At 41.8% G+C, this 25,176-nt stretch overlaps 1 protein-coding gene across 1 annotated transcript; it reads left to right on the forward strand.

Moving 5' to 3' along the window:
* Window positions 1-3,474: 3,474 nt before the first annotated feature.
* tnni3k (TNNI3 interacting kinase) lies at window positions 3,475-25,018 on the forward strand. Its single transcript, XM_015971482.3, has 25 exons — window positions 3,475-3,647; window positions 3,839-3,947; window positions 4,075-4,160; window positions 4,383-4,480; window positions 4,614-4,724; window positions 4,792-4,890; window positions 4,985-5,123; window positions 5,212-5,356; window positions 5,437-5,541; window positions 5,618-5,712; window positions 5,780-5,929; window positions 5,996-6,079; window positions 6,159-6,215; window positions 8,106-8,198; window positions 8,289-8,346; window positions 8,447-8,641; window positions 16,153-16,257; window positions 16,330-16,382; window positions 16,731-16,783; window positions 17,176-17,308; window positions 18,111-18,220; window positions 18,763-18,822; window positions 18,897-19,066; window positions 22,491-22,570; window positions 24,706-25,018. Exons 1-25 carry the CDS (start codon window positions 3,608-3,610, stop codon window positions 24,783-24,785), a joined length of 2,508 nt encoding a protein of 835 aa, XP_015826968.1. The 5' UTR covers window positions 3,475-3,607; the 3' UTR covers window positions 24,786-25,018.
* The last annotated feature ends 158 nt before the right edge of the window (window positions 25,019-25,176 follow it).

Here is a 25,176-nt window from a genome sequence, read left to right on the forward strand (position 1 = left end):
GATCAGTGGTTGTTCTTTTCCAATGTCGAAAACATCATGTTTTATTTCTTTTTGGGAAATCTTCAAATATATTGTATCACACTCTGCTGCTGCACGGTTTGTTACTGTCAGTCTGCAGTGTTTACTTGTAGCACTTGACATTCTCTGTGTAAAACTGGTCCGCTAGCCTGGCAAGAACAAAGTCTGTGGTGTTTTAGAACCCTAGTCTATGATTGTATCTGGGGTTCTTTAGAGAACGATAACTCTGGACCCTGTGGTTCTTATTTTAGCAGAAATTTGAACCAGAGGAAGACTTGTGCAGATGTTTCTCTTTAGCTCATTCAAGTTATCTAGGATTTTATATTTTAATAATCAATAAGGACTTTTTCAGCTTTAGGAGACTACACTTTAGGCTTAAAACGTGTCTCCCTTGCCTCTATGTCTTGCCCTGTGATGGATTGGTGACCTGTCCGGTGTATCCCCTGCCTCTCTCTCAGTGAGTGCTGGAATAGGCACCAGCTTCCCACAACTCTACTCAGGATTAAGAGTTCAGAAAAGGAAGACATGATTGTGTACTTTAATACTGCAGTCATATTTATTTATCGATATTGTCGGTTAATTCACATTTTGTCATATTTTTAAAAAAAGTACTCTCTCTCTCTCTCTCTCTCTGTGTGTGTGTGTGTGTGTGTGTGTGTGTGTGTGTGTGTGTGTGTGTGTGTGTGTATACACTGCATATTTATCTGCACACCATCATGGTGTTTTGTAAATGATAAAACAAGTAATTACAACTACAGTATAAGAAAATAAGGATGGGTGATGCATCATTGAATGAACTATGTGAAAAAAGATGGTTCAACACCCAGGAAGGTTTCAGGGGGGATCATTACTTCTTGCTACATTGGATTTCATAGAACAATAATACTATATATAACATGTATGTATGTATTCTAACAATAAATGAAAACAAAGAAAACAATCCACTCCGATGATTTTCATGCTCAAGATAGATTTTATTCAGAAGAACAGCATTCACAGGTAGCAGCAGTATCATTTTTCCCTCAAGGATGTAATTAAATTATTTTCTCCACTCCAAACATTTTGACACCAGAGTGCTTGCTTTACCTACAGAACATGGTAAGCTTTGCTCAGTATTGACCAGCATCCCATCAGAATGTGTGCTTCTCTAAGCTCTAGATCTGTTGATGAACCCACGTCTGATGGTTCTACTTCTGCTTCTGCCCGGGCCATTTCCACCACTGTCCACCTGGATGGGGCTGGAGATGGAGCGTGCTCCACTAATGGCTTTGCTGCAACAACCCTGGGACCCGTGTACAAGTCTTTTCCTTAGACAACTGACATAATCTTGTCTAATTTTGTCTTTACAACAACGGAAAATTGGTCTTTTCAGAATACTGGGGCAAGGAAAACAACGTAAAGTAAACCTTAAGTGAATGTGCTGTACACACTAAAATGCAGCAAAGAATTTACAGACTGTGTGTCATTTCACACCCTTCCCTGATGTGTTTCATATAAACAGTTGGCCTTTCTGGGTTGAAGTGAAGTAAATGTGTATTTATTGGTGTGTACGTTTGAGTTTAATCTCAGTTTTTGAAATATTTAACTGCCTTTAAGCTATGCACATGGACATATGTTCTTAACATGCTTCCAGTGATTACATTCTTCCTGTCGTATTAAAATCACTGATCATTTGCATAAGTTTCATATACTTTTCAACACTGTCATGATTAAATGATAAATGACCCACACTTGTATAGCGCCTCTCAGAGTAAGGACTCCAAAGCGCTTTACACTACAGTGTATCATTCATCCATTCACACACACATTCATACACCGGTGGAGATGAGAGGCGAGGCTGCCGAGCACAGGCGCCACTGGTTCCTCCCGACCACCACCAGCAGGCAAGGTGGGTTAAGTGTCTTGCCCAAGGACACAACAGCAGAATTCTCTGTCAGGAGCCGGGATCGAACCTGCAACCTTCCGATTACTGGACAACCCGCTCAACCTCCTGAGCTGCTGCTGCCCACAAGCACACCAACTGGACCTCTTTTGTGATGTGCAGCTTAATGTTGAAGGATCGCCGTGATACAGTTAGTTTTTGGAGGTTAACGGATTCTCCGTTTATTCTGAGGAGCTCAGTAAACAAACGCAAAACAAACTACTTCAGAGGCTGGGTAGGTCTCTGGAGGGACAAACGGTTTATAAATACACGAGGAACCTTTACACATCTGACATACCTGATGAGCTCTGTAAACACAAAGCGAACGACTTCAAAGGCTGCCAGCTCTAATTACAGAACACATTTTGTGTGATTATATAAAAAGAAACTGATTTAACTCGGTTACAAAGGCATACAAGTCATTAGATGGCTGCAGGTCGCTCATGTCAGGAGATGTGAGGCAGATACTTTACTTTGTTGTTCTGTCATGAGACTCTTGGTGGTTGTTAACCATTGCTTTTGTTTTATCTGCTGTAATCCTGTAAAATTTTACATTACGGTCCTTTCATCTATTTGTGCCGCCCACAACGCTGCATGTGTTAATGCAGATTTTTAATTCAGTTTATTGATAACTGACAGATAATAACAGTGGACAGATGGGGTGTGCTGTCTTTTTGTAGCCTGGCAAGCCAGACTAAATAAATGTATTATTTAGTCTGGCCATGCTTCATTGACGGTTCTCGGTTGTGGGGCGGGTTCTACCGTTGTCTTTCAAATGATCTCTGCATTCCACTGGACAATGAATGTGACATACTCTTGTTTCACTCTGTTGCATCATCCCACCCACCAGGCATATAGAGTGCCCTGATTGGCCCACAAAGCGGATAAAGCGCTGTGATTTGTTCGCCTTGGGCTTCCTGACAGGGTTGCGGAAGGCGCTTTATAAATAAAGCTTTGATTGATTGGTTAAGCAGATAGAGCACTATGATTGGCCCACCATTATGAACCAATCACAGCTCTTTATGTGTTTGAAACCCCCTCTAGAGAGCTGTGATTGGCTAGCCAGAGTCCTGGTAGGAGCTTCGGAGGTTCCAATGGAGCATGCCTAGACAACTTTGCAAAGCAAGAATTTGGTCTAGTTCACTAGGCTAGTCTTTTTGCTCGCCGATCAGAAGCTGGGGGGTGGGGTTTGGGTGCATTACGTCATGCATCAAGGGGTAGAAAGCTTAGTATTTGAATGAAATAAACACAGCCATATGTGTACTGATGTGTTTACATATAACTACTCAAATCTGACAATTTGCATCTGTTGTAGCTTCACCAGAACACCAAAACAGATGTTGGTTTCCTTTGACTTTTCTTTTATTCTGCATAAAAGAGTTAAACGAGTTCTGTGAAAAACAATGTAAATCCGCATATTTAGGGATGATCAATCAGAGGAGGACCGTGTTCTAGGTTGGGACACTTCTCACCTTCTTTGTTTTGGGCCATTCACACTCACAGCAGAGGGAGATCAGCTGTCAGAGCTGCAACACATTCCACTCTGAGGTGTTTATTTTTAGCTCACAGCCATGATCTCCCTTTTATCTGGACCTGTGCAATTGTGGCTGAGTGTGAGATTGTATTCCTACCAACTACAGAACTAGAATTCAGAGGAAGAATCCTTCAATGGGAAATTACAAATCAAGACCATCTCAGACTTGCACTGGTAATGTATCTAATAGCCTGTTAAAATACATTTCTTCCACAGAAATCAGGATCAGTGTTGCTTTTTTTGTTTATAGCTTGGCTCTGTTTATTGTAAAGAAAACAATAATAATTAAATCTAGAATATCACCTGATATTTGATAAATGATGATGATGAAACAGACTGTTGTATCTGACTGTGGTAACTTGAAGATGAGTGGAAGAAGAAGGTGGGCGAGTCATACTCTGTGATCATTGAGAGGCTGGACAATGACTTCCAGCTTCCAGAGAGTGCGTTGGCGGACCTTAACCTCGCTTTCAGGTAACAAACATCTACATTTTTCACAAACAGTTATGATACAAACTGCATTACGTCTTCTGCAAATGTATTAGTTCAACTGTCTGAATAGATGAGCTATTTTCACACATTTTGGTTTTTGCCGTTTCAGCTCGGATGAGGCTTTTAAGAAGGTGAATGTGAATTACCGAACAGAGAAGGGGCTGTCGCTGCTGCACCTCTGCTGCGTGTGTGGAGGTATGCATGACTACCGGAGTCTATTAATAACTCCTCTGCAAAATGTGACAGTGGAGGGAAGGATCACTGTAGTGCTGACTGACATTATTGTTTGGAAATGACCTTTCTCGTGTCAGGCACGGTGGAGCAAACAAAAAGATTAAATGTGTTGCATCCTTCTTTCCTATAAGCTTCGTTAAAAGTCAGTGTTCTGCATTTCTGGGTGAACATGTTTGTTTTTAGGAACCAAGGCCCACATGCACACCTTGATGCTAAAGGGTCTGCGTCCTTCTAGACTGAGCAGAAATGGTTTCACTGCGCTCCAGCTGGCTGCTTACAAGGTGATGTTTCTTTAGTTGGGTTGTGTTTAAGAGCTTTTTAAAGATTTACCACAGGGTGGAGTGCAAGTACACACAACTCGTGGCTGAAGATGAGGTTTACACGAGGTGTATCTGTTGTGTTTTCACACTACAGGACAACACAGAGCTGCTGACCGCTCTCCTCCACGGTGGGTCAGACGTGCAGCAGGTGGGATACGGGGCTCTCACAGCCCTTCATGTTGCTACCCTGGCTGGGCATCAAGAGGTGAGAGAAAAGAATCACCTGCTTTGGACTGAACTCAATTTAAATTGTTGTTGTTTCTCCTCACCAGGCTGCAGATATACTCCTGCAACATGGAGCATCTGTAAATGTTCAGGATGCTGTGTTTTTCACTCCACTGCACATCGCCTCCTACTATGGCCATGAACAGGTATAATTTTAGTGTAAATCAACACTTATCTAATAGAAATGAACTCTTATGAATAATGTTTTTTTATGTGTTTCTGTTGCTTTTTATTGTGCAGGTGGTGAAGCTTCTGCTGAAGTTTGGAGCAGATGTGAATGCAAGTGGTGAGGTTGGAGACAGACCGCTGCACCTGGCAGCTGCCAAAGGTTTTCTTGGTGTCATCAAACTGCTGTTAAGTGATGGAAGCAGAGCTAATGGTGAAAATATTTTTAAAAAGTTAAAAAATGCTTGAGATAATAGAGGGATTGTTCATTTTTTCCTCCAATATTCCTCTCTTCTCACCAGTAAACGCCCAGGACAATGAAGATCACGCCCCTCTTCACTTCTGTGCCCGTTTTGGTCACCATGAGATCATCCAGTTTCTTCTCCAAGGAAAGTTCGAGGTTCAGCCTCATTCTGTGAACATCTACGGAGACACGCCGTTACACCTGTAAATGATTTTGTTGTCTCGGATGGTCTCTTCTGTACGTTTTCGGATGACTTCAACACTTGAACGTTGTGTTTCATCAGGGCGTGCTATAATGGTAAGTTTGCTGCAGTGAAGGAGATAATACAGCTGTCTGGTACAGAGAGTCTTTCAAAGGAGAACATATTCAGTGAGACAGCGCTCCAGAGGTAAAGTCAAACCCAGATTATTTATTTGAAGTATCTGGAGGCATAATCCCTGAAGAATCTACGTATATTGTCCCAGCGCGTGCACTTACGGTAAAGACATGGAGATGGTGAAATTCTTGCTGAGCCTAAACGCCATGAGTATCAACTATCAGGGCAGAGATGGACACACAGGTGGCTATTTGCATTAAAACGGTCTCTGCGTGATAAAACCAAAACTAAGTTCACATTTATTTTACAGCTCTACACAGTGCGTGTTTCCATGGCCACATCCGCCTGGTGCAGTTCCTGCTGGACAGTGGTGCAGACATGAACCTTGTTGCCTGTGACCCCAGCAGGTCCAGCGGGGAGAAAGAGGAGCAAACCTGTCTGATGTGGGCCTATGAGAAAGGTGTGTTAGTGCAAACACGAGTGCGTGAGATCAACTAGAGTCCAGTTCTCACATTGTGTTTCACAGGTCACGATGCCATCGTCACTTTACTGAAACACTACAAGCGTCCTGATGATTCTCCATGCAATGAGTACTCTCAGCCAGGAGGGGGTGAGTTCCCACCTGAGAATTCACCACATTTAATGAAAAACCCATAATGAGATTTCTGATTATGATGCTTTTCTTTCAGATGGGTCCTATGTTTCCGTTCCGTCTCCTCTTGGAAAGATCAAAAGCATGACTAAAGGTAGTGGGGTGCAACAGATTTCCCACATCCCTGTCAGCTGGCATGTCTGCACACACTCAGTCTGTTGCCAAGGGAATGGGTTTAGGTGCTGATCAGGATGCTGTGCTGCCCCTGAGAAACTGTTGGCTTTGTGGATTATGGGCCAATCTTTAGTTTAGTACTAGAAAACCTGGTCTAGTCAGAAATTTATACTCATGAGGGCACAAAAGTCATAATAATTTTAGGCTTTTATTTGTTGATTTGAACCAATCTTTTTCCTGGGTTAACGATCTTAAAAAAAAGTGATTAAGATTAAAGTCCCATAGTTGTCACACACATTGGTGTGTGTGGTGAAATTTGTTCACCGCATTTGACCCATCCCCTGGGGGAGCGGTGAGCTGCAGACACAGCACCCCTAAATCCAACCCCTTAATGCGGCGTGTCAAGCAGGGAGGCATCGGGTCCCATTTTTAAGAAGGTCTTTGGAATGACCCGACCCTGATTTTGTTGGACAGTTTCCCTGTTTTATTGTTTTATCTGTGCTTTCAGTGTTTTCAACATTTCTGTTTGTATGTTTCAATTTAGCTGTTTTACCTATGCTTTTAGTTTTTTTAACCTTTGTTTTATTGTTTTTAGTTTGCTGAATTCGCCTGTGCAGCACTTAGGACTGCTCTGTTGCTGGGTTTGAAATGTGCTATACAAATTAAATGGTATGATATGGTTTTGAACCCACGATCTCCCAGTCAGGGGCGGACAACCTAACCCTAACACTAGGCCACTGAGCTGGGTACAAACAATTTTAGTGATAAATAAAAACAGTGCACAGTTTTAACCAAAACAGAGTCAACATTTCGTAACAGAAAATATAAATCCTTCTGTCTTTTCATTAGAGGTGCTAAAGGTTCTCGAATGTCTTTTATCTTCTTTTTAGGGATCATGATTGACTGTAGCTTGTAGCTTCCTCTCACTCGCATCAAAATGATTTATTTGACAGCATTAATTGGGCTGATCAGTACTCTGCCTCACATAATGGAAACCAGTTTGAACCATGGTACTGGAGCTGGAATAACAAAGTAGGACTATCTTCAGTTGAACACAGTTAGGTGTAACCCTAAAACTTAAAAGCTGAGTTTGTGTCCAGAAAACAACACATTTGCATAAAGTCTATCGATCTAGTCAAGAAGAGTGGTCCAACATCAGCCAGAATGATACAAGAAGCTTTTGTTTGATCGAAGTTCAGCTTGATTAAGAACATTTAAATACATATTAGTGTTTTAACACTTTAGGGAAGGGGGAACATCTTTAAAAAATAAAACATGCAGACCTAATTTTGGCTTTTTAACTGCCTATGTGGACATTGGCTCCTCTTATTCTTCTCAACTCAAACCTTTTTGTTATTTTTTACAGACACTTGATATTGACCTTAAGTTTCATTTTTTTTCTTTCGTTTTTGGGTGGGTATATTCGGCAACATTTTTATTTAATTTAATTGTTTGATTTAATGTTTTTTCTTTTAAATCACATCAAATACAAGTTTGGGTCTCAGGAGGTAAAGCTGCTATTGTTTAACCGTAAATTATTGAACTCAGTCATTAAAAGCCTTGGAATAATGTCCATGAAGAGTTTCGTTCAACTTCTGACCACACCTAAAACAAGCAGTGACTAGTTCTCTTGCTAATTCTTTGCTCTAACTATTCTCGAAAATATTTTAATTTGTATAAAAGGTGTGTGATTTATTAGTGCTGTGCTACATAATGGACATTATCTGATTTCAAAGCCTTTACACAATTTGTTCATGAAATGTGCTTGTTGCATATTACCTGAGACCGTAGCAGTGAATTAAAAAAGCTGAATATTGTCTTCCTGTGCATTTCCAGTTAGAGGTATTGACACATTAAACTGTGTTTTCAGAGAAAGCAGAAGTTCTGGTGCTCAGGGCCAGCCTTCCATCCCATTTCCACCTTCAGCTGTCTGAGCTGGAGTTTAATGAAATTATCGGTTCTGGTAGGTCCACTCCTCTTTGTTTTCCCCATTCTGCTGATGTGCTAGCAAATCTGATAATATTATTGATGAGCGTATGCGTTACACACACAGGTTCCTTTGGGAGAGTCTACAGAGGCAAGTGCAGAAACAAAATTGTGGCCATAAAACGGTATTTCTTCCCCACAGAAACAAAGAAGTGATCAAGTATCCCTGCCCTGCTGACAGAAACAGAAAAATGATCAGTTGTTTCGATTTTCTCTCCTCTGCAGCTATCGAGCCAACACGTACTGCTCCAAGTCAGATGTGGATATGTTTTGCAGAGAAGTTTCCATCCTCTGTCGTCTCAATCACCCCTGTATCATCCAGTTTGTAGGGGCATGCCTGGATGACCCCAGTCAGTTTGCCATCGTCACCCAGTACATCTCAGGAGGTTCTCTGTTCTCTCTGCTGCACGAGCAGAAGAGGTGAGATACCAACACCTAAATACTGCCAGGTTTAATCATCAGAGCTTAACTCCTCATGGACTTACCAGACACGGTTAGATGGCCAGGGGGAAAAAAAGCTACAAACAGAAAAAAAGTTAAAAGAAAATCTTTTGTTTTCTTAACCATTACAGTGATCCCTCGCTACTTCGTGGTTCGTTTATCGCGGATTCACGACTTCGCGGATTTTTTCTTTGGAGCCTTATTCAAGGGAAATTCGCCGATTTGCGGTATTTTTCACCGATTCGCGTTATTTTTCTATGCGAAATATCAAGAAATTCCAGTTTTTTTCCATCAATTTCATCATAAAATGCACTTTTTGTAATAAAACTAAAAAAACCAAGTAAAATTTTTTTTTCTTGAGTTTTACCCACAAAAAGAGAATGTGATCATACGATAATTCAATGTAGTACTGTACTGTAAATATGGTGTCCCTACTTCGCGGATTTTCACCTATCACGGCCAGGTCTGGAACTTAGATGGCCAGGGGGAAAAAAAGCTACAAACAGAAAAAAAGTTAAAAGAAAATCGTTTGTTTTCTTAACCATTACAGTGATCCCTCGCTACTTCGCGGTTCGTTTATCACGGATTCACGACTTCGCGGATTTTTTCTTTGGAGCCTTATTCAAGGGAAATTCGCTGATTCGCGGTATTTTTCACCGATTCGCGTTATTTTTCTATGCGAAATATCAAGAAATTCCTGTTTTTTTCATCAATTTCATCATAAAATGCACTTTTTGTAATAAAACTAAAAAAACCAAGTAAAAAATTTTTTTCTTGAGTTTTACCCACAAAAAGAGAATGTGATCATACGATAATTCAATATAGTACTGTACTGTAAATATGGTGTCCCTACTTCGCGGATTTTCACCTATCGCGGCCAGGTCTGGAACGCATCTACCGCGATAAACGAGGGATCATTGTACTTGTCGTAAGGGTCGCAGGGAGCTGGTGCCAATTTGACAAATACGTATGTTTTGGTTTGTGAAGAAAACAACCACATGTGCATGGGGAGAAAAAACACATCTCAGTAAGGCTTCAGCCAACTTTTAAACCATGGATGTAATTTTTGGAAGGGGGGGTGGGTGACATGTCCCCCCCACTTTTTCCAAAGTCAAGTTTTGACCCCTGCACTTTCTACCATCAAAAAACAATATTACGCTATATTAAATAGACACTGGTTGAGCACTAGGACCAAGCAGAAAACAACCATTTGTGCTGAAGCCTGTTTCCCATTAGAACATACTGTAAAGACCCCCCCCCCCCCCCCCCCCCCCCCCGGTCCTCATGCTGGTTGTGTCCCCCCAATTCTAAAGTCAAAGCTACGTCCATGTGTTCAACATTTGACCTTCTTGCTGCAAGACAGAAGCACTCCTAACTGCTCCACTGCACAGCCCAACTAAAGAAAAGACAAAAATTAAATCAAAGTAGAAATGGAAAACCACCATAATAAATAACAAATTATGTAAAGACCCACAAATAGTCATGAGAAAGAATCAAATAAATCAAAGATAAAAAAAGTATGATAAATTCATTCTGAGTACATACAGTACACATCACACGTCACTCAGAAGTAACAATGAAAGGCTGAGAGAAAACAAAAATACAAACCCAAGAAAAAAAACTCAAACATTTATAAAACTAGATGTAAACCAATGCAAAAGCTGCACCAGTTGATGTTAGTTAGTAGGAAATGAAGGGATATCTGTTACATGCAAAATATCTTCAAAATGACACAAACAGATCGACTCAAAGCCACTGCAACCCTGCAAGTCAGTGTTAAGAGACACAAAAAGACCACAAAACACACAAATCTCATTTGCTGTCATTTATTCCTCTTTTCTCTTAAAGGAAGGTCAAGAACCTTCTGAAAGTTAGTTGTGGCACAGTCTGAAGTAAGCAGTTCAAACAGAAGGTATTTTGGTTAATGTCTCTTTTTAGATCCGTTTATTATCATCATCATGGAGTTATAATGTTTTATTATTTGATGCAACTCAATTACTCAAAGAAAAGTGACCTGTTATGGTAATAATTATATTCATATTCCTCCTTTTTATTAAGTGAAAATTATGAATGATTGTAGACACTGTTGCGACATCATTAATTATGAAATATGTCATTTTTGTTAGCCATTACTTCAACCAAGAAATAAGATGCCTGGATTTGATTAATGCCGTCCTATATGTGTAACACACACACACACACACACACACACACGCACGCACGCACGCACACGCGCGCGCGCACACACACACACACACACACACACACACACACACACACACACACACACACACACACACAGACTCACTGCGTTATTTTCAAATAATTTGAATTACTAATTTAACTTGAACTGCATTTGTAATAATTTAATCTCTTATTCTTGAGTAAAATAAAGAAACTGGCTAAATCATCACATCTATGGTATCAAGAAACAACTTCTGAGTTCATACACTCACAGGGATTGAGCATATACTGTTTACATCTTTAGCTCCAGTATTAAGTTTTGATCAGGCCCCCATAATTCTGGTTTGAAAATGATGAAGTAGCAAAAATTGCAGTTCCACCCTCATCCGCTAGGGGCTGGTGTCAGAAGAGAGCAAATCCTCATTGACTCCCATGTTAAAAATACCAATTTTACAGCAAAAATAAACATGTTTATAGCCTGGTTCAAAAAACATTTTAGATTTAATAGATCTAGTTTACATTCATGACAACTCTGAGGGGGGTGATTTTTTTGTAACTCTCCTGTTTAAGTGGAATTCAATGATTAAAGTTCTGAATAATTAATGAGCATTAGAGCCACATGACTTCAGAGCTAGCTCCAGGGAAAGGCCTCAGCGTGGGCTATGGTCTCACCTTAAAAGATGTTCAGCCGACTCTCTGAACATTGTTTTGTCTGTGTGTTCGTGTTTGGATTGGGGGGGATGCTGTGTCATTGAATTGTTTGGTCAAACATGTTATTGAGGCTGCATAAGAAACTTGAGCGGGTGCCCAGCTTCTCCTGTCCCCTGCCCGGGAACAGTTGTTGGAGCAGGCTGTTCCTGTTTTTCTGGCCAACAGGGATGGGCGGACAAAAGTCTGTAGTCATGCTGGTCACTTGTGGATTTCTGAGGGAGACCACAGAAACACGGCAACTCTTTTTGTTCATGCTGCTTCACTTTTGAGTCATTCAGAGTTTGCTGATTGAATCTATGTGTTTACACCGCTTGGTCTAAGATGGGTTGAAATATAATGTGTTGGTGTGGCTGCTGGGTAACGAGAGCTACATATCTGACCGAGGATAGCAGAGGCTATGAACCAGCGAAGCCTGATATCCTCAGTCAGCGTACCTAGCTAAGATTTTGTTACTAAGCAGATTGGAGGTGCCTCACTTTGGAGTCTCTCTACTGCGTTTTTCTGGCTAAAACACCCGGAAAAACTCAGTCAGCTTCGGGTTAGCATGTAGCTAAAGTCCCACGATCTTCGACCATGGAGCATAAGCTGATGTAAAAGGCCACGGCACTCGGCTACGATTGCAGCGGTCTGAGGCTCTTGTAATTTAACAGTCCCAGTCCATATTAGATCGCCACAGGCGACCAGCATGACTACAGACTTGCACGGAAGCCAGTCGGCCAGAGCTCCTTCTTAGCTTCTTGGGTTAGCTAATTTAGCTAGTAGCCACATTAGTTCATTTGTTCCAACCGTAACAGCCCCACCCTCAGTTCCACCTCATTTCCCATTTTTTGATTGTCTGGGCATGACGATACGTGTGGCACGGTCAAAATGGCGGTGGGGGGGACCTCCCATTTAGAAACAAAGGGTGTTTCTCAATGTCAAGGTGTTTGGCCTTGTGAGGCAATGTCTTGCGAGGCCAGGTGCCTTGCTTACGAGGACACAGTTCTTCCTTGGTTATAGAAAACTGTTAAATGGAACAGACTTGCATCACGTAACCGCGGCTTCCACGGCGATCACGTAACGTCACGTGACACGGAAAGTAACATTATATTTTATATGTATAACTTTCAATAAAAATAAATAATGACCGTTTGAATTTTTAAATTGTGTATATATATTTGTCAAATTAAATATATAATGAAGTTACTACCCGCTAGCTGCCAAAGCTGCAACTGATATGCAACTGACCAACCACAGATAACTTTTTTGGATCTAAAAAAACTTTTTTAATTAGTTGACTTACTTTTAAACTTGAAAGTTGCCCCCAAAGTAGCTGCCGGCTTTTGATTCGCCATCCTTTTGAAAATACTGCTGTGCATTCTGGGTAATTTTTTTTACCAAGGCTAGGCTGCAAGACACCTCTCGTGTATCCTTACTCAGCTAGCTAAACGGCTAGCAAACGGAGAACACAAGCCTCGGTAGAACATGAACATTGGAACCCACCTTGGCAGTTCCTGATGACGTATCTCCTAGGCAACCGGGGGGGGGGGGGGGGGGGGGGGCTAAGCAAGACATCAAGGCGAGGTTTCTTGGCATTGAGAAACACCCAAAATTTGAGCCTATAGACATTAAATGTCCAGTATATATGTCAATAGTGTTGAGTTGCACAAACAAAATGTTTAAACTCACAAAAGCTGCAGGTCTCCTGTTTAATGAGCAGACCACACTGGTAATCAGCTTGTTGTGAGTGCTAAACGTTCTTTTGCCACTGCCGTGTGGGGCAGTTGGGGAAATGCATTTCAAAGACTTAACCGAGTCCAGCTACAGAATCGAGCAGAATTCCGACGTAACAGTTCATTGGGCAGCAGTAGCTCAACAGGTTGAGCGGGTTATCCATGAATCGGAAGGTTGCAGGTTCGATCCTGGCTCTGGACAGGGAATTCTGCTGTTGTGTGCTTGGGCAAGACACTTAACCCACCTTGCCTGCTGGTGGTGGTCAGAGGGACCAGTGGGGCCTGTGCTCGGCAGCCTCGCCTCTGTCAGCATGCCCCAGGCAGCTGTGGCTACATCGTAGCTCATCACCATCAGTGAGTGAATGTGTGTGTGAATGGATGAATGATACACTGTAGTATAAAGCGCTTTGGAGTCCTTACTCTCATTTATCATTTAACACCTGTGTGTGAAGGTGCAGGTTTCAACCAGGCCCCCACAATGCGGCTCTAAAATTGAAGCCAACCCGGAAGTAGCAAAAATTGCAGTTCCACCCTCATCCACTGGGGGCTGGTATCAGAAGCGAGCAAATCCTCATTGACTCCCATGTTAAAAATGCCAATTTCACAGCAGAAATAAACATGTTTACAGCCTGGTACCAAAACATGTTTTTGGTTTAAATGATCTAGTTTACACTCATGACAACTCTGAGGGGGGTGAATTTTTTTCTCACTCTTCTGTTTAAGTGTATTAAAAGCCTAAACTTCTGTATAATTAATGAGCCTCCGACACACGTGACCACAGAGCTAGCTCCGTGGAAAGGCCTCAGTAGAGCCTCGGTCTGGCTTGGAAACTGCTCCGGCATTTTGAGTCACGTTTGTGTATAATTTTTTGGATATTTTTTGTGCAATTGTTGGACAAAATGACTTGCTGTGGCATTAATTGCACTAATAGAGCGTCCAAGGAGTCTCCACTTCATTTTTTTCGGTAAGTAAAATTATATTTATGTATTTTAGGTCACTGCCGAGCTGAGCTTGGATTTTAACATGTACTGTTTAACCATGAAATTTAAATGTAATACGGTAAAACCCAGTGCATTTAACATAATGCTGCACTTTAGAAAATGGGTTGAAATATAACATGTTGGTGGAGCTGGGTTCCGACTATCGGCTTGTGGAGCTCTCAGGAGACCGATGTTTTCCACCCGGAATGCCGGCTGTTTCTCCCCGCAGCCCTGTCCATCTCTGTCTGATCGCGGCTTCTGTTAGCTGCGCGGGCTGACGGCTGGTTCTCCCTGCAGCTCGACGCATCGCTGTCTGATCACGGCTTCTGTGTGCTGTGCGGCTGCCGGCTTGTGGAGGTCTCCGAGACCAGGTCTCTGTGTTCCACCCGGTTTTACCCAGTGGTCAGCCCGGCGTATCTCTTACTCAGAAGCTCTGGTGTGGTGCACAGTTAACTCCGGTTGTAGCTAGGTTGCTACCTCCGTTAGCTTAGCTCCCACCTCCGCATTAGCTTCAGGTTCACTTGTAGCTAGGTCGACCGGGTGTCGTCAGTCGATCCCAGCCGATCCCAGCCTTACAGCCCCACCCTCAGCTCCTCCTCTCTTCCCTTTTTTGGAATTGTCTGGGCTTGACGGAACCTGTGACACAGTCAAAATGGCGGTGGTGGCCACCTCCCATTTGGCCTCAAAAAAGTGATATTGGAGCCTATGGAAATTAACTGTCCAGTATACATATATGTTGATGGTTTCAACCAACAGGAGAGGGGGGGAGAGATGATGTAAACGGCGAGTGCATCGCAAGGACCGGACTGATGTTTTTGAGCAAAACTGTGGGAAAAGTGTGGCTGTTTAACATCCTCATTATAAAAAGTGCACACCCACAACCTCCACGGCTGAGATGCGGCGCTCGAGCAGATGTCTCTCATTCTTTTCCGACCCTGTGGCATGCAATGTTTTTAATTTATTAAGCTTATACATTTTTTTACTCAGTAACTAGTAACGGACGTGATTGAAAACGTAGCAAGTACAATTCTTTTAACAATGTTTATGTTTATTCATTTAGGAGATGCTTTTATCCAAAGCAACTTACAATTTATAACCTATAGGCCATGTTGTGACCTGTGGGGGAAACTGGAGTGCCCGGAGGAAACCCACGCATGCATGGAGACAACACGCAACTCCACGTAGAAAGGCCGCAGCCGAGTTTCGAACCTGCAACCTTCGTGCTGCGAGGCAACAGTGCTAACAACTGCGCCACCATGCAGCCCAAACAAAAACATACTCATGTAAAAGTAAAAGTACAGACTTTATAAACAACTTCAAAAGTATTAATACATCAAAAAAGAAACTTTGTTACTTTCCACCTCTGGTGAAGCATTGAAATTTCCAATCACTTTAATCAAAAGTAAATCGTTGGTGATAAATTTCTACTTAAAATTTTTTTTGCACCTTAACTCGCGGTGTGTGCGAAAGATATGTGTGTGTGTGTGTGCGCATGCGTGTGTGTGTGTGAGAGTGAGTGTGTGTGTGCGTGACTTCTTTTACATGAGCTGTGTTTGATGATTGGAAAGTCAATTCCGTTGTACACCTGTGCAATGACAATAAAAAGATCTTGAACCTTGAAAAATTTGAGTCGAGTCCCAACTACATGAAGCTGCAGCAGATGTTTGCACAGAGCAGTTGACAGTTTCAGCTCTCATTATCATATTGTGAGCACCAGTTCACCAATCTGTGCCTCTCAGCTGGGATCACCATTGATCCAGATGAAATGTTCTGCTAACTGTGTGGCCAGGTGCTGTCTTTACAGACTGTCCTATTGATCTGTGTAAAGTGCTGTGTGTGATTGGCAGAGCCCATCGATCTGGTGCTAAGTGGTTGCTGCTTTTAATGATGTGTCAATGGACAGGCTTATCGACCTGCAGTCCAAGCTCATCATCGCCATCGACGTGGCCAAGGGCATGGAGTACCTGCACAACCTCACCCAGCCCATCATCCACCGGGACCTCAACAGGTTGGTGCTAATTGCGCACACGGATGGAGCTCTAACATCACTGCTGTCACTAATTAATGGTGTCTCTACCAGCCACAATATCCTGCTGTATGAAGACGGTCACGCAGTGGTGGCTGACTTTGGAGGTTAGAAAACCTGCTCTTATTTACTGGTCAAAACAATATATTTGAATATTTGAAATTCATAGCTCAAAAATATAAATCAATTGGACGCGGGCTCGTCCAGGATCACTGAACTAAAATCATTCCAGTTTATTACTCAGTTAAACCAGTGACCAAAAGCTTAGATGAGTTTAGCAAAGTAGTGGTTTGACTGTTGGTTTTAAGTGTAGACTTGTGCTAGACCATGGCTCAATTTATTGTGGAGACGTTCAGAAGGGGTGCCGTGAGTCTTATGGGCATCTCTGCAGCGGTTTTCATGATCATTACCGCCTCTTCCCTTTAACCCTTAAACATCTGTCCTCTCTTCTGCAGAATCCAGATTTCTCCAATCTGTAGACGAGGACAACATGACCAAGCAGCCGGGGGTCAGTGCTTCCTTCTTGTGTTTTATGACCTGACTATGGGTTTCCTCACGCCTCTCACACTGGGTGCAGATGCTGTGGAATAAATCACTTTAGGGGGTAAAAAATAAAAATATATGTGCTATTATTCTGCGGGAGGTGAAGACAGAGCTTCTGCTGGCACCTGCCATCAATTACCCAGCAGCTAAAAACTGCCTTCATGCAGAATTTGTTTAAATATGCTGACTCGGCACCACAGAGTGCTTTGCCTGCAGTTTGATGTTAAGTGTGTTGCATCTCTTGGGATCTGCCTGTTGTGTCCAACTACTTGCCCTTGCCAGGTCTCAGTATTTATTACAGTAATTGGGCTCATTGTGTGTGTGTGTGTGTGTGTGTGTGTGTGTGTGTGTGTGTAGAACCTGCGCTGGATGGCTCCTGAAGTGTTCACACAGTGCACCCGTTATTCAGTGAAGGCAGACATGTTCAGCTATGCCCTCTGTCTGTGGGAGCTGCTCACTGGAGAAATCCCCTTTGCTCACTTGAAACCAGGTGATTTCTTTTTCTTTCCTACTTTCTATAGTTTTTTAAAACTTAAAAAAAAGTTTAAACTATTTCAGAAGAATTTTCACTCGAGAGTTTAATGCAGCAGGAAAAACAACAGCCTACACAAAATAATATCTACTGTCGTCTCAAACCAGCTCTAAAAGCAGGTGTCACTGTCTTTTAAGTTCCAAAACAAATGTCCTCCAACAAAAGACCATTGGTAGCAACAGGTGGTTTCTCTTCAAACACACCTCAGACTTTACTCCTTGAACACATTTATTCTGTTATATTTTTTGCAAAAATATAACTCAAAATCAACCGTTCATTTCTTGCATCTTCGACATCTAATTCCCCAAGTTCACAAAGTGATCAGACAACAATTATTTAAAACCCTCCGATCACCTCTTAATCTTCCTAATTAATTAGAGGGCCCAAAATTTTTCTAACTAATCACAAGTTTGTCAAAAATAAAATTATTATAATATTGAGATTGTAAATAAACTTATAATATATTCTTACTCCTTCAGCAAAAAGAAGAATGGATAAAAATTATGATTTATAACAATTCAACCAAAACAAGCATGTCTGGCATTCAATATTTTAGTATTGATCAATATTGCTTAATAAAGTGTTTAACAAAAGTGATTTATATTTATTAATGCATCCATCTTTATTTTTCTGTATCATAAATAAAAGCTAATCATAAGATCATTAAAAAAAACACCATCACATCTAAATTAATTTCCCTCTGGGATTAATAAAGTATTTTTGAATTGAATTGAAATTAAAACTATTCCTCTATCCTCAGCTGCGGCTGCAGCAGACATGGCGTACCATCACATCCGGCCTCCTATTGGCTACTCCATCCCCAAACCCATATCTGCTCTTCTCATGAGAGGCTGGAACTCGTGCCCAGAGGTAACACCCTGGCTTTTCTGTGTTCTTCTCTGTTTATTGGAAATATCAAACAACAACCTCTACATTCATATCAGCTGATTGTCACTCCTCCCAGCATGTACAATAATCTCATCAGCGTCGTTACTGAAGCTCTAGAGTCAAACGATACAGAGTCAGCGCCTCTTTTATGCACACACAGCAGTACGAATGGATAGCGGCCGCTCCCCACATATAAAAGCTGGAGGCTCCTCCCACCACACTGTGATGCTCATAATTAAGCTACATTAACCCCTCTGTGCTTCCAGTTAAGGAGACAAACATGTCACCTGTTAGTCAGCCTGAAATTCTTGTCCTGATTTTTTCTGTCCTGCTTGTCCGCACCGGGGTGCAGACAGACCACTGCTGCTTTCTCGGGATGTGACGCTTAATGGAACAGGTCTCATAGGCCAGTGTGATCTAAAGCACTGTTTTTAGAAACTGACATCACCTTTGATTTAATAAAATTACAAGCACTGCATTAGAAAAAACACATCTCACCTCTGATGCCTTGGTTGGAATTTCAGGATAGACCTGAGTTCTCTGAAGTGGTTTCGAGTCTGGAGGAATGCCTGTGCAATGTTGAGGTATCTAACATATTCTAATCTGCTTTGATGCTGCTTAAATCAAATGTTTGCCTAAGTATGTGATGTTTTTTCAGCTGATGTCTCCAGCTTCCAGCAACAGCAGTGGCTCCCTGTCTCCCTCCTCCTCTTCTGACTGTCTGCTGGGGCGAGGAGGACCGGGCCGGAGCCACGTGGCTGCCCTGCGCTCCCGTTTTGAGCTGGAGCATGCTCTCAACACTCGCGCCTATGCCTTCTGGACTCAGAGGTAGACCAGCTCAAGCACCTCCTCAGACAAAGTGGAGAATAATTTACTACAATGGGGCAAAAAAGTATTTAGTCAGCCACCGATTGTGCAAGTTCTCCCACTTAAAATGATGACAGAGGTCAGTAATTTTCATCATAGGTACACTTCAACTGTGAGAGACAGAATGTGAAAATAAATCCATGAATTCACATGGCAGGATTTTTAAAGAATTTATTTGTAAATCAGGGTGGAAAATAAGTATTTGGTCAATAACAAAAATTCAACTCAATACTTTGTAACATAACCTTTGTTGGCAGTAACAGAGGTCAAACCATTACTATAGGTCTTTACCAGGTTTGCACACACAGTAGCTGGTATTTTGGCCCATTTCTCCATGCAGATCTTCTCGAGAGCAGTGATGTTTTGGGGCTGTCACCGAGCAACACGGACTTTCAACTCCCTCCACAGATTTTCTATGGGGTTGAGGTCTGGAGACTGGCTAGGCCACTCCAGGACTTTCAAATGCTTCTTATGGAGCCACTCCTTTGTTGCCCGGGCGGTGTGTTTGGCATCATTGTCGTGTTGGAAGACCCAGCCACGTTTCATCTTCAAAGCTCTCACTGATGGAAGGAGGTTTTGGCTCAGAATCTCACGATACATGACCCCATTCATTCTGTCCTTAACACGGATCAGTCGTCCTGTCCCCTTAGCAGAAAAACAGCCCCAAAGCATGATGTTCCCACCCCCATGCTTCACAGTAGGTATGGTGTTCTTGGGATGCAACTCAGTATTCTTCTTCCTCCAAACACGACGAGTTGAATTTATACCAAAAAGTTCTACTTTGGTTTCATCTGACCACATGACATTCTCTGCTGTATCATCCATGTGCTCTCTGGCAAACTTCAGACGGGCCTGGACATGCACTGGCTTCAGCAGCGGAACACGTCTGGCACTGCAGGATTTGATTCCCTGCCATTGTAGTGTGTGACTGATGGTGACCTTTGTTACTGTGGTCGCAGCTCTCTGCAGGTCATTCACCAGGTCCCCCCGTGTGGTTCTGGGATTCTTGCTCACCGTTCTCATGATCATTTTGACCCCACGGGATGAGATCTTGCGTGGAGCCCCAGATCGAGGGAGATTATCAGTGGTCTTGTATGTCTTCCATTTTCTGATAATTGCTCCCACAGTTGATTTTTTCACACCAAGCTGCTTGCCTAGTGCCTACCTATGATGTAAATTACTGACCTCTGTCATCATTTTAAGTGGGAGAACTTGCACAATCGGTGGCTGACTAAATACTTTTTGCCCCACTGTACATGATGGTATTTAAGTACAAATTACAGAAGTTATAAAATCTGCTTCTCTTAAAGGGACTTTACGGAGTTTTGAATTTTTATGCTCGTGATTGCCCCTCTGGCCAAAAGCGTAATGGTAGCTTCAATAGGAGGCTCGTGCACGAGGCACGCATGCTGTATGTGCACATTCCTTAACGAAAATAACAGCTGAGACGAAGCTCTGTGAAACTGACGGGGGTCAGCTTCACAGAGCTCTGAGAGCTGACAGTCCCGTATGTGTGTGTGTGTGTGTGTGTGTGGCCCGGACGACAGAGGGCAGGAGAACACGCAGCTAATTAATTAAACAATTTGGTTCTGTACCTTTTCTCTTCAGCACAGCCGACAAAGGTTTATGATGGGTCAGTCCTCCTGCATGCTCAGATCATTCCCTTCCTTTGCTTGAAAAATTGTTCCAAAATGAAAGTTGAACCCACATCTTTTTTATCTGTGAATTCAAAGCCGTTCGGCAAGTCTCAAATAAAAATTTGGGCATCTTACAGTAAAAAAATATACCATTAATGTAAAAAAGAAACTCTAAAAAAACTGTGTTCTCACCCAGAATCAAACCCAGGTCTCCTGCATGAGAGTCCAACATCTAACTAGACGAGCTAAACCACCACTGACATTTTGGCATCTGTAATATTTATATCCTTGATAACAGCTGAAACAACGTTCAAAGAACGGTTCGGAGCAAAAGTGGCTATTTTGTTGTTAATTTGCAGGAAATATCTAGAAGAAAGTAGCTAAGGGTCCTCAGAAATGTAGCTAGGTTCATCACTAGGCATTAGGAACAGCGACAAAGTCGCTGAGTTGGCACTACCTCACTCTCTGCTGCTAAAGCTACTGATAGCAAATGCTACGGGCTATGCCTGAGCGTGAGCGCGCATGAAGCAGCCTGCTCGACCCGAGCAGCTCTCTTTTTCTGTGATTTTACAGAAAAGCAGGCAATCACAGTAAAAATGCCAGGGCTCATTCTACAGGACCAGGGCATTGCAGGAGAATGTATGAAGAAGAAATTTATTATTTCTATACATGTTTTGGCGGTCAAACTTCCATAATGCCCCTTCAAGCACATGACATCACTAAGTGATGCACAATTTGACAAAAGCAGACATGTCTTTACAAACCAACACTATGAACTACATTTTCCTCTTGAAGCTATCACAATTTTTATTTTGGATAAATAAATGACACAGAAATGGATAATGAAACACTTAACACATCTGCAATTTTTTTCTCGGTGTTGTTATATTTTAAATTTCTTCTAGTTCTAAGCAGCGGACCTGCTGATAGATTTATGTCGAAGAAATACAAAAACAATACTCAGTTTGTTGCAATTTCTGATGAACTAAATGTAAGTCAGACCTATTTTGATTTAACACATATTTAGTGGCTGTAATATTAAAAACTGAAAAATATTCAGTATTGATGATCAATCTTGAAAAAAACTCAAAATAACAGGGTGAAATCCTGAAATTTAAAAGTGACAAATTATTATAATTACTAAACTGAAAAGAATGCATCTAAAAGTAGAACAAACAATGATGCCCAGTTAAAAAAATCATTGCCCTGGAGGCTGGTTATGATGTACAATGCCAACCAGAGGAATAGATCAAACAGGAAACATTGTAGTCTAAAACATGAGTGGCATTAGTATATACACGTGTGTGTGTGTGTGTGTGTGTGTGTGTGTGTGTGTGTGTGTGTGTGTGTGTGTGTGTGTGTGAGAGAGAGAGAAAACCGGTGATGGTAATTGTGAGCTCAATAAGTGATTTATTATTATTGTGTGATGCTGATTTTCCTGAAGACAATGCTAATTAAATCTGTTAAACTTCTGCAATCAACTAAGCTGAAATTCCTATAAAAAATCTGACTGTTAAAAAACTCCTTTGTGTATTTTATATGCTGTTTCTGCCCCTTTAAACCTATCATCAATTTATTATGCAGGGCTCCTGCAGAAAGAGAAAGCAGGGCATATTGAATGTCTTCAGTTGTCCCCGTCTCATCTGTCCTACCTGTAAACATAGCAGCATATGATTCTGGACACGGATTGCTTTGCAGGTGATTAATGAGTGTGGCTGAGGTCGTTCTTGTTCTCTCTTCATTCCCAGCGAGCGTCGGCGAGCTTCTGGTGGCCTCACGTTGGAAGAAATCAGGAGGAACATGCAGTTCTCTCCCATCGATCGTAATGGTTTGTCTGCACAAGATGCTCGCACTGACTCAACACAACAGTTATTGTTTTAGGATAAAGAGTTATTTGAAGAAAATCTATACTCCATCGACTGACAGCAAATTCTGAAAGAAGGGTATAAATTATGTTAATTCTGTTGGTTTTCTTTGCACAAAATTATAATTTTCTCACATAAATAATCTATACTCTGCTGAGATTAGGGGTGGGAAGTTATTATCAATGTCAATGCCCTTGTCGATTCTGTCGATCAATCCATTTCCTTATCAATTCCCAAGCTGTTCAATAGGTGGCAAATTATTAATTGTACACAATCTCCTGCATTATAACCTCCAGTTTATTAATGGTAAATAATCTACTGTACTTGGTATCAGTTGGAAAAATCTTTCCAAATGGCCTCTTTTATGCCTCTTGTGAAGGCAGTCATCCTCCTGTACGGTGCAGTGTTGCTGTAGCTTTTGCAAGATGGGCAAAATCTCACCACAGGTCTGACTTTAAGGCTAATTTATGCTTCTCCAGCAGCTCTGCGAGGAAGAGACGCACATGCATGGGCAGAGACGTTTCGCTCTCAGACTTCTCCATCAGCTGGGGATTGTTGCAAATCAATTCCCCGCCAGGACAACAGAGGGCGTAGCATTATTCTGATGGATCCTGTCACCATTACAGTCATGTATCTGGTCCACAACAGTGTCTTTACTATTGTGTTTACGATGTTGTAATGTATTTCCGAGCCAAATTTGTTAAGCCCGGTTTACACTTCTCCGTGAGCTCCGCAACAGAGAGACACACACGGAGTGTCGAAAAGGTTTTCGCATTGGAACTTCTGTTCAGGCAGCGGAGTGTTGCAAAGCAATTCCCCGCCAGGACAACAGAGGGCGTAGCACTTTTCTGTGGTATCCTGCCACCATAACACTGATGTATCTGGTCCATGACAGTGTGTTTACTAATGTGTTTATATATTTCAGAGACTAAAACACGGATAGATTTGGCCTTCATTTTTCTCCACCTCTTCATGCGGTCGCCACCTCTAAACCCATTTTTCCTGTTGTATCCGTCCACGTTTGCTCCGTTTTTTGTACTTGTTCACTCATGGGGAAGATAATTGTTATTGTTTTCAGACTTTTATCCGCAATGCATTCTTCATTCTGTTCTGGGTCTGCTGCTAAATATCGTTTTACTCTTTAATGGGGCAATGGCAGTGCTGGTGAGGAATTTACAGGAAGCGTCATCCTGACCAATCACAAACTTGTGTTCTCTGTCACTTTTGACAGATGTTTAAAATTTTTGGCATGTCTCAGTCTCTCTCTGTGAGCCTGTTGGAGAGCCCTTGCGCCGACGCATAATGGCATTGCCTGTCTCCACACTGACACAGACAGAGAAGTATAAATCAGGTTTTACAGGAAGCAGCGTACTGACCAATCACAAGCTTGCGGTCTCCGTCTCTTTCGACGGATAGGTAAAAATTGGGGCATGCCTCCACCACCGTCTGCGAGCCAGTCGGAGAGCTCTTGTGCCAATGCACATTGGCTTTGAATGTCTTTGTCCCGACGCAGACAGAGAAGTATAAATTACTTTAGTCGCTGGAGTCTGCTAGTGTGGAGGTGTGTATACAAGGCAAATGATGCTAAGATGATAGGCAGTGTTAGTTCACTAGTTACCTGCAGAATTAACAGGAGAGAACGTGTAAGTGTTACCACTGCTGCTGCGTTGAAATTATCTAGTTCGGAGCGGATCAAAAACATGACATTCACTTTGAGTTATCACGTATTTTGTCCACGAATGCTTTTGCATATTTGTAGTGTTTCCTAGTGAAATATCTCTGTGAGTATTGCAAGTTGGCCCTTTGCCATCCTTTCTCATAAAGTATAACCAAACGTCTGAGCGTTTGTGTTGCTTAGGTGCCGTGTTTTCTGCTGAGTAAATGCGTAAGCTACATGACGTAAGGGAATCGTTTGCAAAAATGGCAAACAATTCCTAGGGATTGAAACAGTACAGATCAATTCACGCTCCTCGCTGTCATGCAGTCTCCTTTCATTTTAAATGCAAATCATCAGCCTTTCACCTTTCTTCATCACTGACATGTAAATGTTGATATTTAGCACATAAAGCTGAATCTGAGTGCTGTTGCTTTGTTTCAGGGTATGTTTCTGATCCAATGAGCACCATGAGGTTCTGCACGTCGTTCAGCAGCAGTGGCAGCTTTGAGGACGGTACCTGAACCCAAATGGAGCCGTGTGGTTATTGCATACACATACCGAGTGAATTTGTCATTGGATTTTAGAATACATTTAATACATTTTTGTGCAGTTGTACACTTTTGTTTATCTAATTCTTCATATATATATATATATATATTTGTTTGTGTTTCTGGTTTGCATGCATATGAAATAAGCAAAATTATTATTGTTAATGTGACCATCTTTTGTTTTTTAATAAAAAAATAATAAGTCACCCTGAATACTCAGTGATTTTATTCTATTTTGGCCAGTTCACGCAAGTTTTAGGTCACATGAAATCAAGAGGCTCTTCACTCACAAGCTAGCTTTAAAACTAAGATTAAAACAAAGTTAACTGGGAAACAGTTTTTGCTCGTTATTTTTTAAATATGA

This window comes from Nothobranchius furzeri, chromosome 8 (genome assembly GCF_043380555.1).
Source record: "Nothobranchius furzeri strain GRZ-AD chromosome 8, NfurGRZ-RIMD1, whole genome shotgun sequence".
NCBI lineage: Eukaryota > Metazoa > Chordata > Actinopteri > Cyprinodontiformes > Nothobranchiidae > Nothobranchius > Nothobranchius furzeri.

Coding starts and splice junctions, on each gene's coding strand:
- tnni3k (XM_015971482.3), top strand. CDS start 3,608: ATGGGAAATTACAAATCAAGACCATCTCAGACTTGCACTG. Junction 4,161..4,382: donor CCTCTGCTGCGTGTGTGGAG/GTATGCATGACT, acceptor GTTTGTTTTTAG/GAACCAAGGCCCACATGCAC. Junction 5,357..5,436: donor GGAGACACGCCGTTACACCT/GTAAATGATTTT, acceptor GTGTTTCATCAG/GGCGTGCTATAATGGTAAGT.